The 19,734-nt window shown below is 46.6% G+C and overlaps 1 protein-coding gene across 1 annotated transcript in view; it reads left to right on the top strand.

Moving 5' to 3' along the window:
- Window positions 1-19,734, top strand: part of PRTG (protogenin) — a 214,864-nt gene that overhangs the window by 101,539 nt on the left and 93,591 nt on the right. The window contains exons 3-10 of the mRNA XM_069624881.1: window positions 5,028-5,172; window positions 6,063-6,196; window positions 8,410-8,547; window positions 9,777-9,935; window positions 12,139-12,298; window positions 13,457-13,704; window positions 17,119-17,283; window positions 18,556-18,861. Of these exons, the coding sequence (XP_069480982.1) occupies window positions 5,028-5,172; window positions 6,063-6,196; window positions 8,410-8,547; window positions 9,777-9,935; window positions 12,139-12,298; window positions 13,457-13,704; window positions 17,119-17,283; window positions 18,556-18,861 (1,455 nt within the window). The remainder of the gene's footprint in view (window positions 1-5,027; window positions 5,173-6,062; window positions 6,197-8,409; window positions 8,548-9,776; window positions 9,936-12,138; window positions 12,299-13,456; window positions 13,705-17,118; window positions 17,284-18,555; window positions 18,862-19,734) is intronic.

Here is a 19,734-nt window from a genome sequence, read left to right as displayed (position 1 = left end):
TGCCTTGCTGAACTCTGAAAAATGTACAGCTGGGGTTCACTTAGACTCTAGATTGGGAGTCTGGTTCAAGCCCAACAACACGTGTATGTAAGCCCTTTGTCACAATGCTATTTTGCGACAATTTATAAAGTGGCATTGAGTTCTTGGGCATTCTTTATTGTGTCATTTTTTTATACAAATGGAGAATGTAACTATTTTGATATGTTTGCCGAACTTGCTGGGCGCGGGGTGCAGTGCTGCTATGCGGACACCCATAGTCTTGTTATGGGGCTCCCTCTGGCTTACTGCTAGGGGTTGTTTTCCTGGTGAGCTGTGGTCACGAGACAAGTGTTATAGAGTGCTGCTTAGATGGCTGACCAGGCACAGTCATTCTGGTTATTGATGTTAATCTGCGGTGGGCGTCCTGGTGTGGCCTGCGCCTCTGACAATCTACCACAAACCTTAAGGTGCCATCTCCTCTAAAAATACACCCACGAGCAACCTCCACCGGACTGTGCCAAAATTGCCAAGAAGCAGTGAGGTTAGGCCTCAACTGCTCTGCCCATAAACACTGTGACTGGCTGCATCAATGTGGGCTGGCCTCTGGAAGCTTCCACCGGGGCCATTTTGTACATGTTTACATTTGTCCTCTGTTACTTTTAGGGTAGCATGAGATCAACGAGTCGTAGCTAGGCACGGAAGGAGCCCTCTATGCTCCAGTCATTAGAGGCTCCTTTTCAGCTGTAAATAACGGGGGGGTGGGGGTTAGGGGGACGGGGGTGGGTCTTATCGGGATGTAGGGATTTCCTGAAAATATCCGGGTTTATTGCCATGTTTGTGAGGGCAATGCAGTGCTCTTCGGACGTTGTCTTGTTTGGTTTATGGAGCCCTGGACTCCTAGCACTACTTTTAGGGCTGTGGAGAAGCTGCGAATGTATTTTTAGCTATTTTCGTACAAAATGTTTATTGACTGTCACAGGAAGGTGATACGGTATCCAAACTGTCTTGTATGCTTATGTAATTCATACCTTCCTTTAAATGATTTTAAAGGATGTAAGATATTTACTGTAAAAATATGTGTATACCCTTGCAAGGGGTGATACTGAGGAGATAAAGGATTACACTTTTTATTTTAAAGCTGTTGGGTTCCCATGTTCCCTGTGGCAAGCAGTTAGCGGGCGTTGGTGCTGTCTAAGCACGTAGAACAGTGTGTAGTGCTTTCTCAGGTGACAATTCCCGTTCAGCTTTTATATTGTGCTGGATGCTGTCATGTAGCGTTTACCCCGGGACACAGTTGAACCAGGTGGGGGAAAGGGGCGGGGGCCTTGTCCTCCACAATGAGAAATGAGGTTAGTGCCACGCTCATAATCTGGGCACAAGGGGTACCCTGCTCCAAATTCGATATGCTGGAGGCGAGAGCGGTATCAAATGGTGCTCGCTCAGTGAATCCGCGTGCAGGGCTGTGGTGTTGCTCTTCAGTTCCACCCTCTGGAGCGCCTAGTTTTCCCGCCTTTTCTTTGGATGTCAGTGGCATAGGTTTTGTCCCTTGTAGGCAACCTGTTTTGCTCTTGTGATCACATTTGGACTAGGACATTTTGGAATTAACACTAAATGTTGTAGGGTGGTAGTTTTATTGGTTAAAGGGGTTTGGGGACAATAGTGTGATAAAATTAGCCTAAGAATTTGGCCCGGAAACTAGTTGGTTCGAAAAGGCACTACGATATCCCCAAGGTAGACCACACCATTGAGACCTGAGTGGATGCACAGGAGAAGGTCTACAAAAGTGGCTATGAAACTTGGCTGAAATCTGTGAGGACCTGGAGAGGAGAATTGGGGTCATGAGGACTTGGGGAACACTGCAAGCGGCGATGAGTAGTGGGCTGGAGGACATGAGGTAGAGCAGGAGGATGGCTGTCGCCCTTCATGGCTGGGGGGTGAGTAGTACAAATTGTTTATTTGGTGCATGTTTTGTTTAAAAGTCAATAAGCAACTTAATTTAGAGCTTTTGCAAGCTTAGTTTGCCTTAAGTGGTACCAAAAGTGACCCTTTATCAACACTGTGTGTGGCTGTGTATGTTGGAGTGTTGGCTTGTTTTGAACCGTTCTCATAGCACACTTCTCTTGTGCCTTGTGAAGGCATCACAAAGCAAGACACAGACAACAGATTCACTAGCTGACCCATGTTCAGGTTTCCCTTCCCCAAGTTCAAACAGTTCCACAAAAAGCGCTTGGGGGTCCTTTCCCCATGTGTAACACAATTCCAAGATATATCGGGGTTCCTTTCCCCAAGACCACCACAGTTCCAAAATGGTTCAAGTCTCTCGATTTTCACCAATGTTGTCAGCTTCAACTTTTACTCCTTTCGACTTGTACCAAAACAGATGCTCTCTTTCATTTGAGCATTTATAGCACGCAGCCTTTGTCTTTGGGCTTTTCTTGGCTCTTTCCCAAGTTGGCCTACTCGGTCTAGGCACAGTTGTCAGACCACATGACCCACCCATTACAGGTCATGCAACCAATAACCCGTGGCACTTTTTGATGCTCTTAGTTCTTCTACATTAGCACTGGCTTTCCACCTAGAACCAGTGTTCACACTTAACATCTGCTGTGGTTTCTTTCTGGCAACTTTGGGGCTTAATCCCTATTAATATATTGGCATTTTTTTGTCTTTGCCACAACTTCCATTCACCTTGTTTGATGGTGTATGTCTTCTTCCACCGCCTTGTCACCTCGCCCCTCTAAGTTCAACAACTTGTCTTTTACACTTGTTTTGCGTTCAGTTCATGAATGTTCATAACGGTGTTCACTTTGTTTCTTAATGCTTGTAACAAGTTTCACTCCTTTCAACATAGCACATTATTCGTTTTCCATTTGTGCTAAAATTTCACATTATTTCCATGTCTTTTTTTAGCTCAGCATTCAATATTTGCTGTTGTATTTTCTCCAATACTTGCCACCTTTTTAATGATTCTTGATTCCTTCAAAAACACTTGGTAATTTATTCACAATTCCTTATTTCTTCATTTGGGTATCAAACCCTCTTATTATGTGCTTTTCGCTTGTGCGTACACATTAAATGTTTTACATTCGCCCCCCCCAAGCAACCCGGCACGGGTAGTCTCTGTCTTGCACTCACTAGAGCTGTTCTACTTTGCCGGGCATCTTCGTGCTGTTCTGCTCTCTACTCCCGGATAGGCATCGGGAGTTCCAGTGAGCAGCGCTTGCTTTCGGAAAAACTTCAGGCAGCATCCTGAGGCACTTCTGAGTTCTCTGTGTTCCCCAGCTCCAACATGGAACACGTAACACCGGCAAGTGCTGGGATTTTGGTCCTCCTGCGAACCGCTCACGTCACGGCCCCTCTTTCCTCCCCAGAGAAGACACAGCGTCCTCTGCCGGTACTGCTCCCGGCTGCTCCACACCACACATCTGCCTCCTTCTCTTTAGGCAGGTTCTCCCTGCTTTGCTGTTGGGGCATGCTTTTAAGCTCCTGTAGCCTTTCAATAGGTTGCCAGTGCTGGTAGTTTGCCTGACCCTCATTACACCAATTAACAGAACATTTCTGATCCTTAATTGGCATCTTACTTGTCTTAGTACTAAAGTGGTGAAACTGACTAGAAGTATGCATTACTCCTAGTCGCCTCTTCCTCATCCCAGTTTTAAAGGGATACGATTTGTGTGGAAGAGCGGGAAGGGGGAGGGTAGGAGTCATTCTCATAGGGAAAAAGGGGGTACCATGTCTCACCGGCAGACACCCTCTCCCCACTCCCCAAGGTCCCTCCACCCAGGTGATCCTCCCTCGCATATCCACCCCCAGGGTCCGGATCCAAAATCAATGGACTTTCCCTGGCCACCTGGGAGGAAGATCCACAGGCAGTAGATGGGAGGTTGCCCTTGTGTTCCTCACAGCCTGAAGCACCAAGAGTCCAGCAGGAAATGAGCACTGACCTCACTGAGGAGAAAAGCAGAAGTTAGTACCCGATGCCCTAGCGTGGCATTGTTGCGAGAAAGCATGGAGGGGGGTTAGACTTTAAGTGCAAGACCTCCATTATAGCTCCAGTATATTTAAAATTGGAACAATTACAAGTTTGGAGGTGCAGGAAAAAAACAACGGTAACTTTGTTACTACCGTGTTTTTGGGTGGTAATGAAATTACCACTGTTTTTCCCCCCACCGACAAATTATAGGTTTTGGTGGAGTTGGCGATGGCAGAATGGGAGAATTACTGCACTGGTAATCCGCTTTTAAAAAAAAATCTTTTTTTTTTCTAGGAAATGTGGCAATTTTACCTCCTAGCTTGTTGTGGGGGTAAATCCTCCTCTGTAATTCAAAAAATGGGTGGATTTATTGCACAGTAAATCTGCAAAAAATCCCACGGACTCCCCCTGGATGCCAAAAATGGGAAATTGCACTGCTCTACCACCACTTGGAACCCCAACTCTGCGGAACCAAGTGTCGTAACGGTAATCGAGTTTGGCTGTAATTTGACAGGTTTATCACCGAACTACAACCGAAACTATTTTGAATCCCTAATGCTAACACAGTCAATACAAGCACAATTAATACGCCCTAAATCTTAAAGTAATTTTCTCTGTAGGAGTTTTGCAGAAGAAGTTGGTAACTGATGCTCTATCCCATTGGCCCCCTGAAGTCCCGTGACCTTAGTGTGTGTGTTGTAGCTTACGTGCTCTTCTGCTGCTGTTTTGCTGGAGAGAATTTTTTTTCACTCTCGTTTTGCGTTGCAAATCTTTGTTATACTATGTGCCGCCATATTGAAATTTCCTCACACCGTGATGTTTTGCGTTTCTAATCTTTGTTATAATATGTGCCGCCATATTGAAATATCCTCACACCGTGATGTTTTGCGTTTCTAATCTTTGTTATAATATGTGCCGCCATATTGAAATATCCTCACACCGTGATGTTTTGCGTTTCTAATCTTTGTTATAATATGTGCCGCCATATTGAAATATCCTCACACCGTGATGTTTTGACTCCGTTTAAAGCTTTTCAAAATACTAACATCCCGGCTCCCCTCCCTGTGTTTTCCAGCCATGTCTAATTTTGAGGTGCAGCCAGTTTCCATCGAGGTACAAGAAGGAGGCGTGGCACGATTTTCTTGCAAAATAACCGCGCACCCTCCCGCCATCATCACGTGGGAAGTGAATCGAACCACCTTGCCGCTCGCCATGGACCGGTAAGTGACGTAACATTGCATGTCTGTGGGGTGGGTGCCGTACGCATATCCTCCCTATTGCATTTTCGAGTTGCCACACAAACAAATTCTGCGCGTTCGTAACTTACCCCTAATACATGTGCGCCAGTTTTGCTGGGGTTGGGGGAGTGTATTCCTGCACCGTGGGAATCTTATTCAGATCGTTTAAGAGGGACGAGAACCCTCATTGGCCTAATCCTCTTGAGGATATCTAGTTTGTTTTCCGATTTCTTTCCTGAGACCCCATTTTGTATTATGCATGCCAGTGAGGTGCTTAAAATTTGTTGGAGGTGTGGCTGAAGTCTTCCATAATATGTACACCTGAAAAATGCTGTGACTAGATGATTTCCCTATATGTAGATGCTCATAGATTGTTGTTAATGGCATCAACAATTATATATTTCTATTTGTGAAACAACTATTGGTGATCCCGCCCACAAGCTTAATAGTGTGCCTGCGCAATATCCCTGGAGATTCGACTGTATGCAATGTGTTGAGCCCACACGAATCTGCTGACATATTATCCCAAGTTGGAGTTTCCTGCCATTTCTTTCTTATGAAGTCTAAAAGTAATATTTCTTCACCTATCTCAAACTGGACCATCCAGCCCAAATATTTCCCTACTAAGAAATGTCCAGGTCTTCATACATAACAGCAGGGACTACATCTGATTTCTAACGGCTCCATGTTGCACAAGGGATTGCAGTGAAAGTTTCACTGTAGGCTGATAATTATACTTAATGTATTTTTACTAGTTGGACACTCCATTTTACCTCCATATTACTCCTTACTCTGCAACTTTTTTATTCACCTTCTGACCACACCTTTAGCAACCTCACGAAAATGCACTCATCTCGTTGTCTTTCTGACAGGGTAACCGTCTTATCAAGAGGTGTTCTTCAAATCCATGGAGTTGACCAGAGGGATGCCGGCAATTACCGATGTGTTGCTACCACAATCGCAAATAGAAGAAAAAGTGTTGAGGCGACTCTCACCATCCTTCCAGGTACTGATGAGGCGGCACTATACGATGCTGGCTTGCATGGGGCGGCTATGATGGTAAACTGTGGGCGGAGGTGTACAAGATGCATTGACAAATGCAGCATGTAACCCGACTGATTGTGGACAAGTACTGCCAGCCCACTGTTGTCATAGCAACCTCCAGCGGGTCAGTCCTACTTCTACATTGCAGCTGCCAAGTTAGGCAGGATGGAGCAAGGTTTTAGTGCCATACATGTTGGCGTTTATATTAAAACTCTGCCCTACGATATACAAAAATGTGGGGCAAACGAGGACAGCCAGGCTGATCTTGAGTATGTACCCTAACACAGCAAGCGCTATGCACACAGTACAGATTTGTCTTTCTTCTCACGCTTTTCTCATGGTATGGGCCTGTGTCCGTACCAAGCCTGACTGATTTTTACTTTTGTTTTCTTCAAACTACTGTGGAAGTGGAAGGCAGGGCAAAATGGGGGAGGCCGTGTGGGAGACCCCAGTAAGAGCCACAGTTTTGGACCAGGGAGTCAAGACAGACACAGTGGGGGTGTCATGTGTACGCAGACAGACTGGGGCCCCCTCTGGTAATAACAGCCATGTTGCATGGAAAGATATGAACACAATGAAGGCACCAAAATCTTTGTAGAAACCAGGAACAGATTTATTACAGGAAGAGAAGTATACTCATTGCCAGCAGGATAAATTAGACACACAGGACTAGCTAGGCACACCCACTGACATGGAACCCAGGGTCTGGGTAGTACCCTTGGATGCAAGGGGGGGGCACCAAGGGAGAAAGGAAAGGGATGGAGAAGGGGGTCGGTAGAGATGGTGAGGGGGAAAGGGAAGAGGGGCAGGCGCAGCGACACAAAGACAGACACAGGGATCCAATGGGGACAGAGAAGCAGATGGGGACAAGGAGGCAAAGAGGCAGGCAGGGGGGCAGAGGCTGAGAGGCCAGGAGAGAGAAGCAGGGGAAGAAGGGACAGAGGCCAGGAGACCCACTGGTGGAGAAATAGAGCATGGTTGGGGAGGAAGGGAACTAGGGGAGATTGATAAGACCAGGCAGGGGTAAGGGTACCTGCCAGAAGGACTTCTGCAGCCTCTGCCCCAACCCATGTCAGCACACCACACTGCTAGCAGCCAAGGAAAAAAGAAGACCCCAGTCCTTTCTCCACAGGCTTATATAAGGCTCTTGGTCCTGCCCCCTGCAGAGCTGGCCTCTCACCCAAGCAAGTGTTTGTTTGGGGCAAGTGTTGCCAGGACACGTAGTGTCGCTCCAACCCCCTCCAGGGTTAGCCACCTCTCCGCCTAGGAGTCGTTGTTTGGCTGTTGCTAGGACATGTTGTGTGATGCTCGGGTCAGGGGAGTGGAGCCCAGAGGTGTGGAAGTTAATTTTAGGACACAGTGGAGGGCAGTTAGGGAAGTTATTTGTTGGAATTGGGATTGGAGGATCTTCCGAGAGCAGAGACTAGCTTGGTGACTCAGGATAATTACAGGGTGAGCTTGGCAGAGCCCCCCCCCCCCCACCAACTGTCATTCGTCAGTAGAGCAGAGTAAAGATTCAGCCCTAGGTGGCAGAACAGGTTTTTTGACAATGGGAGTTTTCAGGCTTACTTTCCAGTGTGCCAGAATCAAGTACAAAATATATAGTGATCAGGCAATGTGGGGACCAAGCACAGTGAATACAGGAAAAAATACACACACAGGGCACTTGACAGAAATATTCAGCAAGCATATGTTGGAAGGGAAAACAAGTCTGCCATTTTACTCGCTTTTCAGGGAAACTGGAGCCACAAAGCAGGAAACCTGAAAGTCAAATGAAGTTGTACAATACATTGAATACAGTGGGGACATTAAGTCATGTACCACATTGCAAATAAATGGTACATAGAAATTGCCATTTCCACACTACTAATGCTGGAAGTCAGTCCCAGGCATTTAGCCTTTTTGTGTGAGGTTAAATATTCTTTTGCACTCATGTTCCTCCTCAGTGTATCTCCTAGAATTACTTCTTAGATTACAACTCTGGTAAATGCTTAAAGAGTTGAGACTGAAATATCCCTGGTAATGGTCTGGATTCTTGATAGCAGAACAACTACTATTGCCAAAACCATTACCACCTCATGCCCTTTGTTTCTGGTCTTTAGACCTTGTTAATCCTCTTTGTTCCAGTCTAACACTATTTCTTCTAATCCTTCGTGCTGTTTTTTTCCTCCAAAGCTACTGAACCAGAGTCTTTCCAGAAACCAGTCATCATCGCTGGGCCTCAGAACATTACAGCCTCGCTGCACCAGACGGTCATCCTGGAGTGTGTGGCCACAGGGAATCCGCGGCCTATCGTGTCCTGGAGCCGGCTAGGTATGTTCTCTTTTCCATCTTTCGGACCTTCTCTTCTGGAAGGCGGACACCCCAACCATATGCATGGCTGTCTCCCCGTACAGTGCTAAAGGCTGTGTGTACCTTTCAAACACTGGTGGTCCGAGCTTTGTGAGCTGCATGAGAACTTGTCTTGGACAATGGACGAAACCATCATATTGTCATAATGCCCCACTCTTATTTACTTTCACGCTACTGAGCTAAAGATTGCAGTGAAAGAGAAGGATGTAAATGCTTCCATTGCATGGAGAGGCCTTTTCTAAGGGACCAACAAGCACTACAAGACGAATGTGAAATTACTTCTTCTTTGTAAGATTCCTAGTGCTCTGTATATAATTGTGCTCCATTTATTCTTCAAGCTAGGGTCGCACTCATGAAATGCCCAAAAATAAATAAAATACGGCTTCACCACTCTGTCAAAACTAGGACTCATGGGGGTTTATAAGCTGAAGTGGTAGGGGATTTAATTTGGGCAGAGGCCGGATGAATTCTGAATGTTATGCAGAACATGTGATGGCGGGGATCAAGAGCAAAGATGAGAATCAAGCAGTAGAAGCAGAGGTTGGTTGGGACTCGAGGTCCCGTGCCTCGGGTAGAGGAACCGATATGTGGAAAGGGAATGAAGTCCGCCAGAGTAGACAGTGCATATGTTAGTCAGCATGCTGCAGGGTTCACCTCATACAAGAAGTGGGCTTCAGCTGTTGTAGGTGCTCTGCCACTGTTTGGGCTTCTAAACATTGCCACATCACAACACCCTTCTCAAGCAGACCCAATGAATTGCCAGTGGTGCCATTTGGGGACGGTGTTGGGCAAGAGGCAGCCTGGCATGTCATCCAGGGGAGCTCGTTGGAGGAGGAAAAAGTGAGTTTTCTATGCAGAGAGCTGGTCGATTACATTGTTTACAAATCCTCCACCGAAGGCGGACACCTTGGAAGGAGTAGTTTTCTCCTCATTCTGAAATTGCACAGTAATTCTAGTTCTGTTGTGCTGAAGTATTGTTTCTGCGAAGACAAAGGTGTCAGAACAGGTTGCTTAGACATCAGCAGGAAGAGACGGAGTAGGTTTTCTTGTGCCTCACATGTTGCAGGTGTTTTCATGAGGCCCTGTGAGTGGGGAAGCCTCGTGGTAATCTGGAAGCAGACCGCTGTTTCATCCTTTTGAGACCTGATTTGCGCAACAGGTCCATCTAACCCAACCTTTCTCTTGAGCAGATCACAAGCCTATTGATGTTTTCAACACACGAGTGCTGGGGAATGGGAACCTCATTATATCTGATGTGAAGATGCAGCACACTGGCGTTTATGTGTGCCGCGCCTCCACTCCAGGGACACGCAACTTCACTGTCTCCATGGCAACTGTTACGGTCCTAGGTAAGCACACTTTTTGAATTCTATACACCATTCTGAGAAGTCAATATATTGCACTCCTTTGATTGTGTAAACATTTTTTTTTATTGTGGCCCATTTGAGGGTTGCTGCCTCCTCCTAACGCTGTCACCATCAGCCAGAGTGTTTAATGTTCCCAGACCTTGCAATTGAGAGCCTGTCGACGAGAACGTAACGTTCTATGGCTTTAGGAATAGCCCTCTGGATTTACACTGAAGTGTCAAAGTCATTAAGCTGTGCATCATGAAATGCACAAAACTACAATACTGTGGAGGGATACTGTGCTCTCAGCTATGCAGTCAACTAATTGGTTCAGGCCCACTGGCAGTACAACACACCCCTGGTAGTAGAGCTCTGCAGGACCCCCACCACACCCACACCCAAACACACACACACACACTAAATGCCCTCCTCCCACACACTCCCTCACACATTCTCTCTCGCACCACTCACTCTTTCATATGCATATGCCCACTCTCTCATGCATACACACCTGCGCTCTTTCACCCAAACCCACACTCTCTCTCATGCGCACTCTCTCTCGTGCACATATTCAATGGCTCTCATACACACTCCCTTTTTCCCACACACACACACACACACACACACACACCCCGACACGTACCCATACACTAAACAGGCACACACACTCGAGCACACATTTGCACTCTTGATTATGTTAAGACAGCATGTGGGAAGAGGAAATAGAAACATTTCCCTCTCACTTTGGCACCAATGCAGTATATTGGACCTTCCTGAAAGAACAAAAGTCCTGTAATCCCTAAGGGGATCAATCTCATGATGCGCTTGCATCAGAGTCCTCTGCTCATTGGTGTAGTTGACTCTTCCATATCTGCTCTGGGTTAATTTGCAGCATTTTGCAAATGTAAGTGTGACTGGATCTCCCAGACAGGTGCTCGTGAAAGGACTGAGCCACATTTAGCAAATGCTGATGTATTTTGCTCTCTGATTGCTGCTAGTTTGCTGCATTTTGCAGCTATGATTGGCACTTCAAGGCGTGTGCTATTAGGGATGAGTTTGCAACATTTGTCAGTTGCAGGTGTGTTGGCGCTCCCATGCTGGTGCTGGTGGGTTGAGTTAGTTTCCAACATTTTGCAGAAGCAGGTGGGATTGACTCCCCTAGGCTAGTGCTGGCTGAGGGTTGGTTTTCCAGTTGTATGCAGAAAAGTCCAGCTGGTACCATGCCCTGTGGATGCTTGTGTGGTAGACCACTGTTTCAGAAGTGACGCGATCCGACCTTGAAATGAATGACTGCCTTGCTTCATACCCAGCCTGGGCCACTCAGTGCACTGGCTGGGTACTTCAGTTTTTCAGACTACTCTATCATCTACCTAGATCCACAAACCCTTCACTCCCCACCCTACCCGAGACACTGGCAATCTGCTCCTCACTGTTTCTTCCCCTGGTTGCTTGTAGATACCTTGCTGCCAATTGCCCACCCTCCCCCTTTGTTACCGCCCCACTTTTGTTCCCTGCTTCCCTCCCTGTGTTCTTCCCCCTATGATAGTGCTGCGTTGCTCTCCGAAGCTAGGTCTGCACTCAATAACCATAAAAATAATAATCTTTAGTTGTGGACCTTCAATAGCTAGAAATATTGGAAGACTGTCGGGTTCATTTAGAAGATGGTGGCCTTGTGTTTAATTCATTCTTCATCCAACACAAGCAATATTTGTATAAAGTGCCTTTGTCAATCGCTAATAACCTGTTGTGCTAGTGTTGGGGTCGCTATGTGACTTGCGTCACCTCTGACTTACATAGTTAGGTTTTAGGTGGCTGAAAGAAGTTTGTACTCAACCTCTGTCCTTCACTGTGACATTAACTGAAGCTGTATCCTGGGTGGTGGCCAATTTGAATAGCACCTAAAAGGGCTTGTGTATTCTTAGCAGAATTTGAAGGAAACAATGGGAGATTTTCTTCCATGTATTTTTCGTTGAAGGAACTCCTTTCAGTGTTCAGAATTAATACCGTCCAATGTCTCCATTGGCGTGTGCATGTTCAGAGGCCTTCTCACATATGTCAATGCCACGCCACGGCAATTCAATAACTGTGAAACCCTTCAAGTTAGTTACACGCACAGGGGTGGGGAGGACACACTTGTTGTAATGTGCACTGCACAGTATGTCAGCTTTATTGCAATTGATGTTCTTATTGTTTTTACTGCCCTTAGCTCCCCCGTCGTTCATTGAGTGGCCTGAAAGTTTGACCCGGCCCCGAGCGGGCACTGCTCGGTTTGTGTGCCAGGCGGAAGGGCTTCCAAGTCCTAAGATGTCCTGGCTGAAGAATGGGAGGAGAATGCACTCAAACGGAAGGATCAAAATGTACAACAGGTAGGGTTGTGCGTTCACTTCTAGGCACATCTGGAGGGTGGCTGGAGCTTCCTGGTGAGTGCTGTGGCAGGGGAGTAGGAGGAAAACCACGTGACTAGTGTGTGCAGAGATGGGCATTTGAGTGAGCAGTGACAGAGCAGGAAACATGGACTCTTGAACAGGGTCACACTTTTGGAGAGGAAGGCCAGGGAAAATATAGGAGATGAAGGCCTCCAAAGCTTAGGAGAAATCACGAAAGGAAGGAGTAAGACCATTTAGCTGCTTTGCGATCAATGACCACTAAAATACGAGCAACTCTAAATCCTGCCACTTTTATTTTTCCAGAGTTTTGCATCCACAGATTTCATTTATACTTATAAATAGTTCTAGAGTACTCTGTACTATGAATGAAAAGATTGTTATGGTTGTGCTATAAAGGACTTTACAGCATACATTAATATGCGTGCTTTGGATTTGGCTCAGTCTCTTCCTTCTTTCCAAGGTTCCAAGGACTAGGATGATAAAACTGCCTTGCTTCCCTTGTGTAATATGTGTATTTCTGTACCGCTCAAGCATTTTTGTACAGAAAAGCTGTACATTGTGGCTTCATCGATTGTTCTCATAGGGTGGAATGTTGGATGGCAACAAAACCAGCTATGTGGTATTGAGGTGATGTACAGTACAATGCAGATGCATTGGTAAAGAGTCCTTGAGGTCCAAGATCACAGGATATGCTGTGGGATGTGGCTGCGGAGAAGACTGGGGACTCTTCAGCTGTCTCTGTGAACTGAATAGTAAAATCGACTCGAGTATCTAGCCACAGTGTTCCATGGCTGTTGCAGAGCCTTATCAGAAGATGAAATATCCTGTGCTCCAATCCCTTTTTAGCATTTGTAGTTGGCACCCGTCAATTAACACATTCCACAACCCAGGTGCCATTTGCACTAGGAAATAATGCTACTGTTATTTCACATATTTATTGCAGTTGCAGTCTCATTATTGCTCCATACTCCTGGGCAATATTGGAGATTGCTGTCCTTCGAGGCCATGTTATGCTTTTTGTTGCTAGCCTTTGGACGCAGTCCCATTTGAAAGCTCTGGCAGAACCTGCTTTTGTATTGATGTAATGTGGCAAGAAATGTGGACTTTTGCTTACGTCCTTTTTTTATTGCTTTTCAGTAAATTGGTGATTAACCAGATTATTCCAGAAGATGATGCAGTCTATCAGTGCATGGCAGAGAATAGCCAAGGCTCCATCCTCGCCCGAGCTCGGCTAATCGTGGTGCTGTCGGAGGACCGTCCCAGTGCTCCGCGTAGCATCCGAGCAGAAACCATGTCCAGTTCTGCCATTCTCCTGGCCTGGGAGCGGCCCCTCTACAACTCTGACAAGGTCATTGCATACTCTGTGCACTACATGAAGGCAGAAGGTGAGCAGCTTACCCCACAGTGGAGCCTAAACAAGTCCATAGTAGCTTTTCCATTTCCGTTGCAATGTGCAGTAGACCTTATTTGTGATCATTGCTCACCCATCCCCTGCTGATGCATTTACAGTTGCCATTAAATTCTAGACTCATTGGGACGCTCTTCATTGAAAATGGGCGCGTTCACATGCTTGGGCCTTCGTTGTGGTGTGAAATCATTTGATGAAAGGCTTGACGTGGGTGAAATCTGTCATTTACAGAGTGTTGTACAAGTGTTTTTCTCTACTACTCGTGACAAGGAATTAATGTTTTATGTTTCCGCGCATCAAGTTAAGCTTTTCTGGCTTCAGTATTCCTATGATGGCATCATCAGAAAGCACTACTTTGCTATAGTGATCTGTGCTTTCGTATAGTACATTGAGGCGGAGCAGACTAAACATATTGGGACTCATTACGAGTCCGGCGGTAGCCGTGCCAGTAAAACCGGCAGGCTGGCTGCCGGACTTGTGATTTTTCTGGCGTTCCGGGAAGTCAGGCGCTGGAAAAATGGTATTACCCATTCCCATATGAGTCCCATAGGACTCAATGAGAATGGGGATGACGGTAGCACCGGCACTGTTCATAATGGTGCCGGAGCTACTGTGAAAGTCTGTGAGCGGGTGCCGTTCCGCCCCGCCAGGTCAGACTTGGCGGGCAGTAGGGCATCCGGGCCGCAAACTTGTACTCTGCCGGTCTGGTAACGAAGGTGCCGCTAAGCCTACTGAAACCATTGTTACCGGACCAGAGGGGTCATAATGACCCCAATTGTGTGCAAACCACTGTCGTCCATGCCCACCATCTCCTGCACAAATTTCTAAGCAAGTCCCGAAGAACACCCTGAGAAGTCCCCAGCATCTTTACCTTCTGTCCCAGGCCTATTATTAATTGACTGCGAGCGCCATTATTTATGCTGGGAAGGCTTGCCCCACTACTCGTTGGACTTGGTCATAACATACCTCGGACAAGGATTTGGTGCTTTGAAACTACTATGGTGTGGTGATTTGGCACAGTACAAACGCACAAAGACATAACATAACATGGTGGCCCAGCAAAACCTTGGGCCCAGCAAAACCTTGGGCGCAGCTATTTTTTGTAAAAAAGTCTGCCCTTTTCCGAGAACGGGCTTGATCTTTCAATCCTTGCTCAACCCAACGGTTCCTGTCATTGCATGATATGATATGATATGATATGGCATTTGTAACGCGCCTATACGCAAGTGTGCTACCGTATGCTATCGGTGACGCAAGTCTTCTCACCTCCTTTACGAAAGACTCCTCTTTGCCCTAGCAGATCCGCTCCGTGATCTAATGGCTTTCTTTCGAATTCTCCTGCTCACCTTGTGACCATCCTCGGTGCACAGGGGGCCCAGTGTCCCTCTTGGACCTGGTGGTCCATTGCTCTGGACCCCACAGTTCCAAATATGAGCCTAATGGCGCCTAACTTCCTCCGACCCGTTGTGAGCCAAAAATAAAGTAGTTCTCATAGAGAAAACGTGGTCTTCAATATGCGACCCCAGGGAAAGCACAGATAGCCGTGGATCCTAAAACAGGATAAAGGTCCTTTTTTTCTTTTTTTTTTTTAGCCATTTCCTTTTACGCCCCTACACCATTTCTCCGAGGCGTGTCATGAACGTGGAACCCCTTTGCCTGCATCCTATTTTGGGTGCCCACCTTGTTCAGAGTATATGTTCAAAGTTTTGGTAGTTGTGCGGAGGGCGGCCTTACGAATTTACAGTGGTGCTGAACACACCTGAAATAAAAACCAGAGATGGAAGCAGAATGGGATAAACATTCCTGCCTTCACCTTCTCGAATATCTCCATAAAGTATAAAGTGAGCGGGTACAAGGCAGCAGAAAGTTCTCACCCCCGACTTCCAAGGTAAACTCTCCTGTTGTTCATTGAAGCTTATTTTTTTTGTGTTAAGTTCCCCAAAGTTTAGAAGGAAAGAAAAACTTAAACTCCTATTAAAAATAAATAATAATGATGTCCCCTTGTCTTCTGCTTTCCTTTGTTGGATGCTATTGAAAACATAGAGCCCTCTTATTTCCATACCCGAAGCCTTGTCTTGCGAATTTGCTGGGAAATTGTGACCAGTCCCGCTCCGACCGACCGCCCGCCCGCCCTCACATACACACAAAGCCAAAAGATGCAGTGTTTCATAAACTTAGTTAAAGAAACTAACAGGTGGGTGGTTTTGTTTAAAGGGATATTTTAGCATTTCAGTCGGGCGGTCGGTGCCTCCACCCGAATAATGAGGTCCCCGCGCGAGAGTACATTGCATGTTGGAGTGCGTTAATTCCTTGTTGGGGATTTGAACGCGGGACAATGGGGAGCCCCGCTTGTGGTGCAAGGTCGCGCTTGTCCTCCATTATGGCGGTTTCATTAGCCCCCGGCGGGAAGCCTAGTGGCCCCATTCAGCCGCCGAGCGGGCCTTTTTCATTTGAGCTCGAGGGTGCCGTTGAGCAGGTCAGAAATCACGCCATGCCAGTCCTAATTAACAGGCCATCACGGGCGCTGTTGTGAGATGCTGGTAATCGTGTCTAATTAAAATGCTATCAAGTTTATTCAGAAATGTGGGAAAACCTAATGGCAGAGTTTGCCTCGGGTTTTGTTTGTGAATTCAGTTGTCGAGCGGAGGGGCCTGGCCCTCGCCAGGCTTTGATTAAGTGGGCCGGCCTCCGCCGCGAAGCAGGGCCGCTTTCTCTGGGGCTTGTTCCACTTTGCAAGTTTGTTCTATAGGAATTAATCCCGACAAAGACAAGCACTCCTCTATACATCGCCATGCATATTTTAATATGAATTGCAGCAAATTGTTTTTTTAGAGGACGCTCATTATAAAGCAGGCAATTTACAGCGCGGGGGCATTCTTTACCAATCCCATTGACGTCCTTTTAATCCAATATCATAATGGGTTTCTCAGGGGGAAAATAAGATCTTTCTCAGAATGGCTTCTTTTTGTTTGTTTTTGGTTTTGTCAACCGAGTAGAGCCATCACGGTGCCCATAGTCCACCATGATGGCTCCTTAAATAGGCCTCCATTGAGACTGGGTTTAAATAAGTGGAATTAAAGATGTCTTTCAAGGATGGAGGCCATTAAGGATGTCTGCTGGATTACGCTTCCCCCCGCTTTATTGTGACTGCTTCTTGAATGAGTATTGAAGCAGCAAATTGAGAGCATTCAGAGCTGTTCTGAATCGCTCGTATCCGACTTGAACACAGTAACTTTACCGGACACACAAGGTGGGCTGAGCCGGTAGGATATTCAAGTCCGCAGTGGGCGATCTGGCCGATCCCCTTGCGTGCAGTGACTATTTTTCCAATAATCCGATGCTTCGTTTTTTGTAACTGCGCCTATTGAATTGTCGTTTTTTTTTTATCCAGGTTTGAATAATGAAGAGTACCAGGTAGTTATTGGAAATGACACAACCCACTACATCATAGATGACTTGGACCCTGCAAGCAACTACACTTTCTACATTGTGGCCTATATGCCCATGGGTGCCAGCCAGATGTCTGATCACGTGACGCAGCACACGCTGGAAGATGGTAAGCAATCACAGAATGGTGCTTATTTTGGGGCCCACTGAGACACGCAGCAGTGCACAACAGACCATTTTCTCATACCTTATGTACCACCCCCCCACCTGCATGGTGCTCTATGGCAGTGGAACAGGTTGTCATTTATCTCTTAGAAAACAGACCTTGCATGGGGAGGATGTGAGCCGACGCCTAGTATTAGATCCTACCCATGAATCAACTTTCGGGGTCCTCCTGCTTGAGAAAATGTTCCCACCAGGTTGAAAGTCAGACACTCCAGGTTGTTGTACCTCTTTGGACTGACACAAATGATACTATGCCAATGCATGCGTACTGTGGTCCAGTTCAGCAGCCTGCACTAGATGAGCAAACCACACAGGCCAGCTTCCCACGTAGTCTACTGTTTAATACCAATAAGAGGCATCAGGCCTAGCATTGTTTTTATTTTGTCAAAATTCGTAGTGACTTCAATGCTTTCTTCCATGGTGTGAGACAAGGCAGACTAGATGGCGTCATTTCCTGCCACTGTTGCCCATCTGCTGCAGTACCTGCTGCACCCCCTACAGAGCTACGGGAAAGCCGTGCATCTCTGGCAATCAGCGCAACATCAGGAGCCAAAATCTCTCTACACTCTAATGGAAGAAAGACATTCCAAACTCGGTCTGTCCTCTGAGTTTGTGGAGCAATATCCGTCCCCCTTCCCTGTACGACTTGTTCTATCTCTTTCTTGAGGCCCCCACTCCTTAAAGGAGCCCCTCCATCGTTGTTGCAAACACCATAGTCTGCACTGCTGATTGGCCTTCCTAAGTCTCTGTGCAAGCACCACCCCACTGAGATTACAGACCCGCACGCTCACCCTGTACGCTCTCGTCGCGCTACTCTGAATCGTACCACCTTGCACGCGCGCCAGTCTGCACGGCTCTGGCTTTGGTTTCATAGTTCCATTTGCACTCTACAAATACCCAGCCCTTTGATATGTGGGCATGAGAATGAAGGTGGGCATGCTGTTGCTGAAATCATAGGTTTTAGATGCTGCCTTTGGAAAGACTACTTTGGTCCTGTGAAGCGCAATTTCAACAAAACACGATCTGGGTTTTAAACCTGAAATGGTCATCTCTGAGGGCACAGCGCGGCGAAAGGAGATCACTCTTAAAATGTAAATGAAATTTAGAGGGTGGCAAGACCCCCGCAGCCATCTGTGTCTCCTACACATGCTTCGCTCATGCTGTTTCTAACACTCTCTGGGGTACAAAATGATCCCTTTTTACCTTCTGTTTGCAGTCCCATTAAGACCTCCTGAAATAAGTTTGATGAGCCGGAGCCCGACTGATGTCCTCATCTCTTGGCAACCCATCCCCCCAAAGTTCCGAAGGGGTCAGGTGGTGCTGTTCCGCATCGCCTTCCGCCTCAGTGCCGAAAGCTCAGTCCAGGTTCTGGAGCTTCCGGGATCCACAAGCGAGTACCTCCTGGAAGGCTTGAGACCCGACAGTGTGTACATGGTGCGGATTGCGGCAGCAACCAGCGTGGGCTGGGGCGAACCCTCTGTCTGGACCTCCCACAGGACCCCAAAAGCCACGAGCGTGAGAGGTAATAGATTTCATACAATGGAAACGAATTGTTTCAACTTTATAATGCATGGAAAACAAGATTATTCGTGGTAGCCTGTAATGAGACTTAAATATTCTTTAGTCCAAGTGAAAATCTAGGTGGAAATTAAGAAAAGTTATTGCTAGTTCCATTTTTACATTATGACCTCCTTATATTAGAAATAATTTTGCAGACAATACACACTCTATGCAGGTTTCTGGCAAATTAATAATTGGAATGTCCTTTATATTGTTCAATAATAATGTGCAGCAGGAGGTATATTTTTTTTAAGGATGTTTATGTGTCGAGATCTTCACCGTAAGACACGGGCATCGCGTGAGGCCAGTGGAAGGGTTGAGCCTCATAAACCACGAGGTGGCTGCATGCGAACTCAAAGCTTACACATGCTCACGCCTCAAAGGACGAGTCAGCCTGTTTATCCTTGCAGGATATGCAACGCGTGGTGATAGGGCTCGGAGGGGCGTCATCTGAAGCCTCCTCCTAGATGTGTGATGATAAAAGCAATATTAACCTGTAACCGAGGTCTGGAAAATACTGCACCCTCCCACCAATCGACCGTCCTGATCCAACTGAGAGGCGATCCATACAGATTTAAGACACATTTAAAAAGAGATAATGAAGCTCCTGCTGAAATCCCAGGACAAAGATTACCGACTCCGCATGATAGCCCGTATCCCCTCCCCTCCCCGCCCAGGCTGCTTCTAAATGCATTTCAGATTACACATATGTTTGAGGTTTAGGGTCCCTCTGTTACTAGTGCGCTTGTTGAATCAAATTAATGCCGGTGTGGACCGACTGCAAATCATGTTAGTTTAATGTGTACATTGTCAATTCTGTGCTTTGTTTCACCGT

The sequence above is a fragment of the Ambystoma mexicanum genome, chromosome 11, assembly GCF_040938575.1.
Source record: "Ambystoma mexicanum isolate Mex_15411 chromosome 11, UKY_AmexF1_1, whole genome shotgun sequence".
Taxonomy (NCBI): domain Eukaryota; kingdom Metazoa; phylum Chordata; class Amphibia; order Caudata; family Ambystomatidae; genus Ambystoma; species Ambystoma mexicanum.
The sequence above is the reverse complement of the archived record's forward strand: the minus strand, read 5'-3'. Positions and strand labels throughout refer to the sequence as shown.